Source organism: Atta cephalotes (assembly GCF_000143395.1).
Source record: "Atta cephalotes unplaced genomic scaffold scaffold00060, whole genome shotgun sequence".
Classification (NCBI taxonomy): Eukaryota; Metazoa; Arthropoda; class Insecta; order Hymenoptera; family Formicidae; genus Atta; species Atta cephalotes.
Window position 1 is genome coordinate 702,381 of NW_012130124.1, and position 13,460 is coordinate 715,840.

General features: G+C 38.7%; 1 protein-coding gene across 1 annotated transcript; it reads right to left on the reverse strand.

Moving 5' to 3' along the window:
* Positions 1–1,466: 1,466 nt before the first annotated feature.
* Positions 1,467–11,701, reverse strand: LOC105623607. The gene is given in 8 exon segments (XM_012204995.1): positions 1,467–1,841; positions 8,752–8,782; positions 8,784–8,839; positions 9,255–9,404; positions 9,575–9,880; positions 10,039–10,285; positions 10,331–10,520; positions 11,635–11,701. Coding segments are annotated over 8 exon segments (1,422 nt in total).
* Between the last annotated feature and the right edge of the window lie 1,759 nt (positions 11,702–13,460).

Genomic DNA, 13,460 nt, shown 5'->3' on the forward strand with positions numbered 1-13,460 from the left:
AGAAAAATTTTATGAAATAACTGTACGATTAATCGGTCATTTCGCTTACAATCAGAGGTAAACAGATTAAGAAACTGGCGAAGATTATAGATTTTATTACACATAAAATGTAGAAATACACAGCAGGAGATATTAAGCAGGTATTGTCCGCAAGTTTGAGAAAGTATTCCATCCTTGCAGTATTGTCGTATTCCAGCGATACATGGTGGAGTTTCATCGAAGTCGTAAGAGGAATCTTGAATCTAAGGGCAGCAAGCCATAGCTATCGAAATACGTCCCTGTTCCATGTTCATCGATGTACAAGGCGATCCAGTATTTACCAGATCGATTGTGATCGTCCGTGTTAGCGACAATGGCAGTCGACCTCGTCTACATACTCTGCAGTCCTCGTCTACATAATCAGCAGGATAGATCCCCGCATGTCGGACACTGAGATGATGTAATGCGTTTAAAACTTCCAGCAAATTCATTTCTCGTCGTCGGAGAGCGTGAGAAAGGAAATGTTTGCGTACATTCAAAATGTATTTCTTTTGCCGGCGTGTGCGATGTAGAACTTTCAAAAATGCTCGATTGTGAGAGTGCTAGTGTTAGCTTTACTTCTATCAGTCGGCGAGTCGAATTTTGGAAGATCTTTTTTCTCCTCGTCTGTCACTTGTTTGTCCTCACTCTGGTTCGTCTTTTTTGTCGCGATATTTTTCCTCCAATGTTACGAATGACATTGTGTTTCTGATTTTTAAATTGAATTGAAAAATTCTCACTGTCTATCTTGTCGCTCTCGCTCCAATTTTCTGAGGGAAGGCTCGTAATTGCTTAAATTGCTGCTATTTCGTATAATAAGTTAACCAGCGTTTCAATTTGTAAGTGTTGCGTAAGACGCAATGTGATTCGACTGGTTCGAAATCCATGATGCGTGCAGCGTTGTCCATCACCTTCGAAATCTGGTAGAATTTTGTAAGCTGGAGAAATTCCCTCCAGATTATATACGTTTCTAGAGAGTAAATTACTCAGATAGCGTGTCTTCTCTCATCCTCTGATATAGATGTAGCGTGTATGTGTGTAGTGTAATGTCACGTAGATATATCGTAAAGTTTTTTGGATTGACGTCTCCATCGAATCATTCGATTCCGTAATAATTTCGGGTTTCAAGCCAGTTGTTTTCTCGTCTTACTCTCTCGGGTAAATCATCAAATGGACAAGGTGACGTCATAATCCAGTGTCCGGTGATCGTCACATTAATCGCTAGAACCGCGACTTCTTTCGGAATAAAATTTTCTTCGACATCGCGAAAATCTTGTATGTCGATGACTATATCCATTATGATATTCGAATTGCGCTACTGTTTTTACGTCACGAAACGCTGGCGTCGGTGTCGCAAACAAGACTAAAGCTTTTTTCGTCATCTCCAATCAGATGAGAAAAAAATATGTAGTAAAGAGGAAAATAATTTTCTCGCAGAAGCTATAGGGCTAACCGGAAAAATCAACAATGACTTGATGCGAGAAGTCGATTTCTAAAACGTTATTAAATTCGGCATAGATGATACAATTAATTATAGTCACGGAAAGAGCTTTTTCGAATCTCACTTCGAATCGTAAGCTTCCGTGTTTTATGAGATTCCAATGTCCTGCGCAATTAGCGGATAGATCTGGAGTAAGATCGAAAGCAAAAAGAGTGTAATTATTATAGGTGTAATCATCTCTACTTATAGAATTACCCTCGTTCAGAAAGTGAATACCGGTTCCTGAGAATAATGTGTGATAAACTTCAACGTAGAATGGCTCGTCTTTTGAAAAATTTAGTTGTATCGGACTATTGGGAATTTGCATGCCATTGGCGTAAGCCTACAGCGAAAAGAAATTTATACCATAATTTTTGAAATTAAACAAGTTCAATTTTCTATCGCTGTTAAACGCCTTATTATCAACATAATACAAAACCGATTATTATTCGTTTCGGCAGCTGTCCGAGTATTGCATTGTCGAATCCCCCACGATACCTGCATATATCTTAAATATTTTAACTTCGACTCTCGTAAGGGAATATTTGGCTGTAGTTTTACTTAGCATTCTAGCGGGTATGCGAGTAGCACATTCGGGTTTATTTTTGTTCTTCTTACAAGTAAATTAGTGAATCAAGAATGCGTATTTTCGATATTGTTTTACTCTCCATAAAATAAAATGAATCTTTCAAATGTACGAGTCTCATTCTAACTTCCACTCCGTTAATTAAAAATTTATCTTGACTAAAAACATCGCAGTGAAAGTGACCAATGAGATCTAGAGCGCGATTTCCTTAAATGTATTGCGCGCCCCTCTCGAGCGCTGTATTTGGATTTGACTAATATGTCATCCAGGTAACCGGATATCCGCGTCCTATAAGCAAGAAGATCGTTAGATGGGAGGTTTTTGCGGGTGAAGCATAATTTAATAACGCCTCGATGTACACGCGGTACGCGTAAGCGTTGTTTAATGGCGATACGAACTTTTGATTGAAATATACGTCGGTTGAACATGGAATGCAGTAAATAATTTACGGGTCCTACTTTTGCTCTGCCGTCGGGTGCGACCGATGTGCTATCTTCGCGTTCGCTTTCTACGCATATGTGAAGGCTCAATGATGTGAGTGAGGTCTAGATAGTTCTACATGTCCGGGTATGATGAATTTTATGAGCGAGTCTATCCGCGAGCGAAGTTACGGGTTTGTAATAAATCCATTGCGAACTCTCAATGCTGATTTGCATAGGAGATAGAGAGAAGAGATCGCGTTCGCTTTTTATATACTCGCTCGAACGGATATGAAGAAAAGACATGCTTTTTCTTCAGTCACGAATTCTTATCTCAATTAAGAGAATATGTCGGATACGTCGTGTTTCTTGACTCGATGTTTCTTAGCGGATGATTTTTTCTTTCTTTCTGTAGCACGAATTTTCTTTTTCTTCTTCGTTACTTTTTTGTTCTTCTTCCCTGATACTTCTTGATGATTTTCTTTTGATTATCTGACGTTGTTTACGATGCACAATACGTCCATCTCGATCACCGGGTGGAAACTGAAATGCGGATTTCATAGATATTTTATATCCCGATCCTTTCATTGGGGAATTTATTTTTTCTTTTCTCTTCAGATTACTTCGCGATTCCGCGAGCCGACTTTTGATCGCTTCCTTTAACGTTTATTATTTTCGACATCTTCTATTACGTTAATTCCCGCACGTAAAGCTTCTCTCCCGACAGCACGTGTATCTTTATTTAGATAGGATAGTATTTTTCTAAATAACCCGCCGAGAAAACTTCCGATTCCGTTGGTAGAGCGAGCCGTCGAAAAACACGGAATTTCACTTCTGCTACCGGTGTCCCGCGCATCAAAATACTCTTCATATTCCATCGTTAGTTCCTAACTAAAGACTAACGTCACACTTGCGTACACGGAAGAAAGAAAGTTATTGCTTACGTTTAAAGTGCAGCGTCATTGTCAGCGTTCCGAATTCAAATGGAATTTTTTTTCCAAGATGATTTCTTATATCTATTTTGATCGTGAAATTCGTTCGTCGCATTGGAATATAATTTGGAAATGAGAAATGATTCATTAAATTTGTATCAAATATGATGCGTAATTATGATGCGTATCTCGACCGGAACTATCCTGAGAAGAGGACGTACATCGCCTGTTATATATGGCTCACAAATATCGCAATAAACGAACATTTTATCGGGGATACCGCGTCACAAACTACAGGGCTCGCTACTCCAATAACCGTCTGCAAGTCGTTTTCCCGTCTCCTTAAATCCGTAAGTAAGAAAAATTTTCTCTTCATTTGAATTAGGTTTACGTATCGTGAGATTGGAATAAAATTGGTATTTACTGAAAATTGCTGATGCGAAATCGAGTATTCGTAGAAAATTATCGAAAAAGTTTATATGATGTAGCATTTTGTATTTCTCATCGCAGTTAATACTTATCAAGACTTTGTCACCGCCAGACGCTTTTTGCTATTCGAAATAAAAATGATTCGGCAATTTTACACGCGGTATTAATCGCATCAATAAACTCATGGATATCGTTGTAAACTATTTGGAAATGTAACTTCTTTTGCCATAAACGCACCATTCTCCTCATCGGGTTTAACATCGACGAATCTGATCACATTTTCGTTATGACGTACGTGTAAAAAGCTACAGAGAAATTGAATCTCGCTTTTCGCAACCTCTCATTGCCCATGTAACACTATAGAGTGAAGTAATTCCGTGATAACGATGTTGTATTATCCGGAAAATGACTCATACTGCTGTTACTTGGAAGTACCAGGAAAAATTGTTCCTCCTCCATCGCGAAGAGAAATTAAAGCTGGAATCCAAGTATCAAATTTACTGGAGTAACCGCACCAGCCAGCACTTGTTTATTAGCTCCTCATCCCCTACTCTTTATCACACGATCGACGATAAATTGTTCTTCCTCTAAGTTTTTCTCAATTCGAATTAGTTCTTGCTCATAAAAAATACCTTCTATGACTTCGTCTGCTAAATCTCGCAGTTCGTATACGTGAGAATTTCGTCAATCGAGAACACGGTAAATTTGAAATATCTCCTCACTCCACTTAGCCTTTCTCTAAGACGCCTTTTACCATACTCTACTGATACGGACGAGATCTCCGACGCGATATTTAACCTCTCGCACAGGTTTTTTTAACGTTTCATTTTTCCAACGCCGAGCTATTTTCTTTCATTATTGCTGTTGGTTGCATTCTCGTGGACGAGTGATTATAAGCATGTACAATATCCTGAAGAACATCGATGTAGCGTCGCGAGTTTTTATACGTGAAGAAACGCCACATTCGCTCTTTTAGTGTTCTGTTGAAGCGCTCGACGATGGCGGCTTTAATGTTCGGATTGCGCGTTACCTGAAAATGTTGTTTTCTTCAAGAAATTTCTGCATTGATTGTGCGACAAATTCTTTACCCTTGTCCGTTTGCAAGTATACGGATACTCATCCTTCGCTTTTCGATAGTACGCGATGGAAAGCTTTTATCACGCAGTTACTCATTTTGTCATGTAACGGTTCTACTCAGATGTATTTACTTAGTACATCGATAAACACTAACAGATAGGAATAACCGTCATTGTAATTTTTTAAAAAATTTCGGAGTTCGATCAAATCTGCTTCCCACATCGTCAATATTTGTTACGTTGTAATGCAATCGTAGAAATTTTCAGCGCAATGGTCGGTGCAACGTGTATGGTACGCGTCTTGTGATTCGAGCCAACGTACGACTTCTCCCCGCCAGAAATTCGGTTTAACGGCACGAGTTAGATCCACCGCCGAATAGCTCGCATAATGCGACGGATCGTAGTATAGTTTTTCAAATGTCTTCGTTATCCTAGGTTTTTCCAAGCGAGTAATTTTTTTCTCGTTTACGTTAAAGATACGAGGGTATCTGTTTCATGTATGAGAAAGAATTAACAAACTTTCTTCGTCCATTTTTTGTTCGTAATTTTTACATTTTTCTCCTTCCTCGTGCTCTCGATACAATCGATGTGGAACTCGCGCTTTCGATATAAAAGGCATGGAACTCGCGCGAGATCGAAGTTTTACATTGTTGACAGCAACACCATGCATGAACAATAATTTTTTATTTCTCACCAGTGCAGAAGATATGTTCAGCACACGGAGTAATTGTGCAAATTGATTTCTACTCGCTGCTTTCGTAGTTTTTCTCTCGTGCATTGCATCGTTTATTAAGTGGATATTCATGGATATTCAAATCTTTAACGACGTTATTATCTATAGTCATGATTCCATGCTCGTTCCAACTAATTCTATCAGGCACAGCTTTTCGAACTAAATGTTTTATCAGTAAGTGTGCATGCTTACGATAAGATTTCAGTACGCTTTCCAATATTTCCTCGATACTTTTCATCGTATGATTATGCTCGCTCAAAATTTCGAAATTTTTCGTAATAATATATCTGTGTTATTAATGAAATGTGATGGTGGTATATCGGATGTTTGCGTAAGATCGTCAAAAACGCCATCGTTCGACGTCTCGTTATCAGCGGAGGCTCTCATGTAGCAGTCTCGTGTAGTTGTCTTCTGCATTTTCATTACGTACGTCTTTCTGTCTTCGCGTTTCTTGGATAAATCGTAGGTATTGCCATAATGCCTTTCTGTACATTTTCTACCTCTCACTTTCGTCACGCAGCCAGCTGGAATTAAGAATACTCATCTCTGCATTGAGTCGTGTTAGATGAGTTTCCGGAGTTTGCGCTGTATTATTAGTATTCGATGTTATCCGAATTTTGCGATACTGTTATTTCTTTTGACTCTCCGTCAACGAATGATGTCGGATTTTGACGTAACTGATGATGCATTCTCTCCAGATTTTCTATCGAAATTAAAATCATTTTTTTAGCCCTCTCCATAATGTAAATAAATTTTATTTATATTATGGAGAGACCACATTACTCTACTATTTCGTTTTCTTCAATAATTAATGATAATAAGGTCGATAATATAGACCCAATATAAAGTAAAAATCCACCTCACCAACAGCTTTCCTTTACCCTTCCATGTTTTGCAACGACGCGACGCAGAGCCTTTTTGTATTTCGTTAACTGATTTTTTTCACACCGTTCGAACGAGACATTATTTTTGAGTGTATTAAAAACACATTCATAGATACAACGAATTAGTTTTTCGTCAGCGTTGCGCAAGAAGGTTGTGCATTGAATTTTGTTCAAATGATAGAGCGCTGCGAGGAGACAGGCGTTTCTCTTACCAATCGAATATGTGGCGATTTTCGTCGCTCTGTGCGATTTCTTGTCACTCATCTTCATCGCGAGAAAAAAATCTACGACTGACTACGATTACCCGTTCTCAACTTTTATATGAATCCGCTGGAAAATGATCTACACGGCACGTAGACGTAATGAATCGTATCTTCGGGAAAAATATACATTCGAAATCGATACTCGTCCGAGATTGATTGTTTCAGATCGAGCAACAAATACCCGTCTCAATGTGGCGTCGTAATATACCTCTTCTAAGAATTTCGGATCGTCGGGATAGACTTGACGCGCTAAATGACGAATTTGAGTGCGATCGCATGGATTTTTGAAAACGTAATTCGCGTTAAGTGATATATCAAACTGGCCACGTCCCTAATGGAATAGATTCTGCAAGATAAAAATAACACTGAAATTCTTGTGATGACTGCCTTTGGTAAAAAGATCCACGATCGCACAACGATTCTCTCAAGATCGTCGATTATCACTAATTTCAGAGAAAGAGGATAATCCTTCGCGAAATTCAATTATATTCTTCTTCGTCGTTTTAGTTATTGTTGCATCCCCAACGCTGTTCTTCGAATTCTTTTACACGTGTGTCATATTGTAATTGACGATAGACTTCTTGTCATTCCGCATAATAAAACAAAACTCTCTTAAAGCGTCGGACATGAGAGATAAATGCTGGAGAAAAACCTTCACAATCGATCATTTTTCTGCAACCGATCGGCTCGGATACGATCGATGTCCAAGGATGTTTCCAGCGCACGTCCATTTTACGAAATGAATGATCGATCTCCGTGCATGACTTCAAAAGCAAAAAGAAAAAAACGTCGTTTGATTTCTAGAATACGTGAAACGAAATAATTTTAGGAGGGGATAAGCTGATCATCGTGACGGAGGCCCCCACGCGGCGGACGAGCGCTCGCGCTCAGCGTATCTCCGCGTGAGTTTGTCAACAAAGACCACCGCGGCGGGGTGAAAAGCTGATTTCGCCGCGGTGCGATGCGCACAAGCTTATGTTCGCGTCAAAAAGGCTCGCGATCTGCGTATATTTTTATCGTTAAATGAGCGCATGGCATCGCCGAAATTTACTCTGATGTCGCTACCGTGATGCCACAGCGAGGGAAAAGCTTTCGTAGAAAAATCGGAAAGGCTGGTTAGAATTTTATAATAAATCACCTTTCTTGTTTTCTTCAAGTACAAAATATTTTTTATTCGATACTTTTTTTAAAAAATAGGAAGGAAATATATAATTTTAATTTTTTATGTTGACTATATTTTTGCTAACTCAAAAAATTCAATTATTCCGAAACAATATTTACATTTTTACATTTTTAAATCATTCAATAAAATTCTAATAAAATTATTTTTTTTGCAAAAGAGAGATACTTATATTTTATTATTTACAAAAAACTTAAATTCAAGTTTTTTCTTACATAATACTTAAATACTATGCAAATAGACGGAAAACTCATGAGCTTAAAATATAAGTGAGAGAAAGAAAAAGAAGAAGTCGTTATTTTCTCCTGAAACCGGAATTCTTTCCATACGAAAGAGAACAGCGATTAGTAATAAATTTGCGTTTTACCAATACCGGTGTCATGTTTGTTTCGTTTCGTGTTACGATTTCGTGAAATACGGTCGGATTGCACTAAAATTCAAATTTATTACTGCCTCTCCCGTTTCTTCTTCTTCTTCTTTATCGCGCCTTTCTTTTTCATTATCCATTATTAATTTCCTAATACCATTAAAATTTATAATTCGAGAGTTCTTATAATTTAATGTTATTCCTTTAACTTTACAAATCTTGTGCCGATTACCTTCCGGTGTACGAACGACGTACGCCGGAAATAGAATTTTGGGCCCCCGAACACGAATGACTCGATAAAACTGCCCGGTAGATCTCGAGTTGTCCATCATATCGCCCAGAAAATTCACTGCAGCTCGTACTCGCTCATTCACCTCTGCTTACGTAAATACACGAATCTGTATCACAATATAAAACGACTACCTAATTTCTCTAGATATTTGTACAATATCAGTCGTGCTTGTGACGTCGTCTATGCCGTGATTACAGGATTGGTTTGCGGAGAAGGCGCGACCGTCTCTTCGCGTAGTCGCCACGAAACATATATTATCTCGTCATTGACAGGTAATATATTGGATATTTACATGCTCTGAACTCGTGAGCAACGTTGCCAAACGTTCGCATTTTTTTACGATCTCTGTATTAGGCAAATTGGTTCGTTGGTCGAATTTATCCCAGAAAGAATTCAAGCAGAATTTCGCAATGAATTTTGCACCGAATGTAAACCAGGATTTCGAATGATATTATTTCTATCGAGAATAATACTCTCAGTTTCTTCATATTTCCGAAAGTATCGTTCCCTCGTCTCGTCATCCTGACATTCGCTCGGCCGCTAGCTTCTTGCTTTAATTTCAAAAATTATATATTGACATATTCGGCAAACAAACCACTTTGCCTCGAATCGTGTGATCTCTAAATTGCCATATTTCGCTCACATTCGTCACGAGATAACTTTTCTCGAGGGCTTTATGCAATTCGCAGGATACCCATACACCTACGAATTCACGATCGGCGGGGATATCGTGAATGCATTCGGCCTGCGAGAATGTTTCGCAGTAACTACAGCCCGAACAACAATTTGCCTTGTACATGGTACGGGAATACAGGGTGAAAGAGATCGCGTGGAGGAAGTATTGTGCACCGAATGATATCCTCGACAGAAAATATCACAGAATCCACACGTTCACATAACGTATTTTCTCCATACCCTTTGTATCGGGTTACGATATTTTCCATATCTGCCATCAAAGAACGCCTCGCGAGGATCGAGAGGAGGGTTGAGCATCGGATAGTTTTGAAGGAAATTGCGCATCTCGCGATTCTCGCGCTTTTCTCGTGCAAATTCACACTCCCATTTCTCCATCACTCTATATTCGTGTTGTCGAAGACGCCATGTCATTGCGAGAGTTCGTATCGAGTATCGATGCATGTATCTTCGTGTAATGCCCCGGACAATTAAGTACTTAGTAAGGTTCCTTTCACGATTGATTTGGTAACAGTTGGGACAACCGTGCTAAAAATAACCGTAAAATTGTAAAACGTAACGCAACGTCTCATTCGCTGATTCGACTTCATAATATCCATCAGATGTATCAGCAATTCGATATTCGTGGCCTCGTCCCGCATTACAGGATGTCCGAGCTCACACTCGATCCACACTAACCACTATACTTTGTGCGACTGATTGTCTTTATATCTATATCCGCCCGGTGGAATGATTCCTATTTCTTCTTTGCGTAAAAAGTTTTTGCGAAAAATTTTCATACATGTGGAAGCGATAGTCATGCGTTCTACAAACGGACACACATCTTCGTGTTCTAAAAAGATTTGTCTGAATGCCATGCACGCACGTCGAAGGATATCTACGTCATTCCGGCAATATTTTATTATTTCTTGTTTGAAATCAAAAACAAAATTCGATCGTGACATTTCCTCATGTCAAACCATAAAATGTTTCTCAGGCTCATGTTCCTCGGGCTTATGTTCCTCGGGCTTTATTTGCTCGGGCGAATAATATCGAGCGTTAGGTATTGGTTCAATATAATTTTGATTTTGCAGTGTATTAAACAAATGAGGAAAAAAACCTTTACCCAAAGTATCCCGCAGTCCGAAAGCCTTGGATTAATCGGCTAAATGCAGGTATATAATTTGAACTATCAATAAATTTTGTACGACCAATCGTCATAACGATAATTTTCGTCCCGATTTTCGTTCAAAATCATCTGAGGTTCTTCCATTATTCCCGGACTTTTCAACGAGGTATTTTAAAATAAACTGAGCGAAAAATGCTTTAGCATTACTCGATACAGATGATTTTTTTAAATATTTAGATGTTCGTGTCGCGAAATTGACAAACTCTTTTATGGGATCACTACTAAATATGAATTATCGCGCACTCCACATCAATGACATCGCAATGTCAATCATGATTTCTATGCCCGCGCACGCTTCGCAAATTTGTTGCGCAACGCAGAGAATTGAAACGTGAATTCTTACGTTTTCCGTTCCTTGTATCTCGATGAGTGTCTCGTCTTGTCGCGTTTTGAAATTATAAAACATGAATGCGACGCGGTCTCTTTTAACATACCGTGTCTTCGACGTCATTCGTATTTGTTTGCGGATTTTCTTATCGCGACTGTACATTACTCGTACTCTCTCCAAGATTTTCTATTGAGGCTTTACGACAAACAAGCCGCAAATTGTAAAATTATTCGAAGACTGTAACGATCGGTAAGTTTTGCAATAAACTATGTCGCAATCGTGCCACGATTTTAAATTAACCAATTGCCCGCATACGTTACAAATTTTAAGATTCGCCAACGCTTGAGGGATTGATTATATGATCCCTGCGCTCGATGATGTTCGAAACATGTACGCTCGAAGAAGACGCGAACGCACGAATCGCACTTAATCAACTCAACGTCGGGACGTTCGCAAGACGGGATAGCGTAGCAGCATGAGCATTTTTTTGTGCATCGATGACCTCTATCGTTACGAAAGCCCACGCTACGCAATATCCTCTACGAGAATCGGCAGCGACTTTTATATTTAATATAGGATTATAATGTCGCGAACCCTCGTAATACTAACCCTAATAATACATTATATTACCTAGGCAGGAAAATAACGAGTCGTACATCGGATTCTCGCCTCGATCGAAAGTACTGTTATATTAATTATATATCATTGCAATATTTTCGGAAGCGAGAATCCATTGGAATTGCTTGATTTCGCGAATTCTATATTCTTCCTCGGGAATCGTGATACCAGCGGCTTTCGTTAATTCTTCGTCTAGATTACGTTGTAAGAACGCTGATATCTCACGGATTCCCATCTTTCTTGCAGTTCTTTCGTACGCAGTTGCCTACACTTTTGATGCACGCGTGCCACTAGCAAACGGAGAAAACACAAATTATCTGTATTATTTATTTGCAAAAGCGAGCGTTTGGCTACATCTTCGCGAGTTAATCGATTAGATTGACGCCCGCGGCTGATACTGAGACTTTGAAAACGCGTATTGTAAAATTTTCTGCGATATCGAATTCTCCAGCACTTTGCGTCAACGAACTCTCGAGTTATCATATGTCCTCATGAGTTAAATCGCGTTACTGGACGAAACGATAAACCAGTCAGACCACACGCTAGATCCGCCGACTCGAATGATAATCTTACGTAATCATTCGGTTCGCATGAATGTAGTGCATACACCCGAATTTTACGAAACGCGCTTTCTATCCAACGAATGATATCTGTATCTTCGGGCGGACGTATCGCAAAAGTTGCCTCCCTCCTTAGTATCGCAAAATTTCTAAACCGACGCGAGTTTTCCTTTATTCGATAAAAGCAAAGTTATATAAATTCTAATCTCCTTTGTTGATTTGATGATTATTTTCTTCTCGATGATGATGTAGCTGTTGCCGTTGCTGCTGCTGCTGCTGCTGCTGCTACTGCTGCTGCTGCTGATGATGATCATCATCGATAGAGTCTTCGAAATTTTGAGAGGATTTTTCTTCCAAGATGTTTGTTTCTCTTGCATGCAGAAGCGATGTAGAAGCAATCACGGAAGTAGGATGGTCGGTACCAGTTTGTACTGTAAAAAAAGTTAAACAAACCTTATCAATCTGCGATAACATCGCTATATATTAAGTCAGAAATTTATACTACTAGTCGTAATATTACAGCATAGCAAGATAACTCACCTATACTGTTTACATGATCGTACGTGGGCGGATAATGTTTTTCTTATTTACAAATTTTTATATTCCGGCGGCATAGACAGAACAGAAGAATACGAAACATCTGATAAAAATATCTGTTTAAGTATCTCGAGCAACAAGCAAATTTAAAGTAAAAAGTAAAAATATTACCTTCATTTTCAAAAGATGCCTAATATCAATTTTCTTCTTCTTCCTCTATTGCCTTCTATCTCATCATGTATTTCCTTTTCCTCCTCATCATCGCCGTTATCATCAACGCTGTCCTCAGCATTAGCTTTGTCCTGCACCTCATTATCATCATCATTATCATCATCATCAAAAAAAAAATTATCGATATCGTTCTCATTATCCTCCTCCTCCTCCTCTACCTCCTCTTCCTCTTCTTTCTCCTCCTCCTCCTCACCAGACTCTACATCTTCCTCCCGATCTTGTTTAGTTTCCTGTGCTAAAAAGTAATTTTTATTATTATTATTTTTGAACTCTGTGTATAACTAATTCTCTATATTCTAACTTATTTTTTTAAAGAACTTACACTATGGAAATGATAAAACTTGAAGAGACCAATGCTCTAATCGAATCAGACGGACTTAATCCGTTATTCGTATCATTATTGTCGTCATCATCATTTAAAACAAGATTGATTTTATTCTTTATTGCATTACATCTGTATTATATTAGGTGTACAACTTTGCTTCCGCCGTTTTCCTATAGATGGCTTTAGCAGTAAGTGGTGGTCGAAATAAATAGATCATAGACGTCATACAATAAACTTGGGCATCTGTCAACATAACCCCATAGAAACATTAGTCGATTTGTGTCTGCATCATAAAGTTATTCTCGATTGAAAATGTCAGTTTACGAGCCAAATTCTCGTCA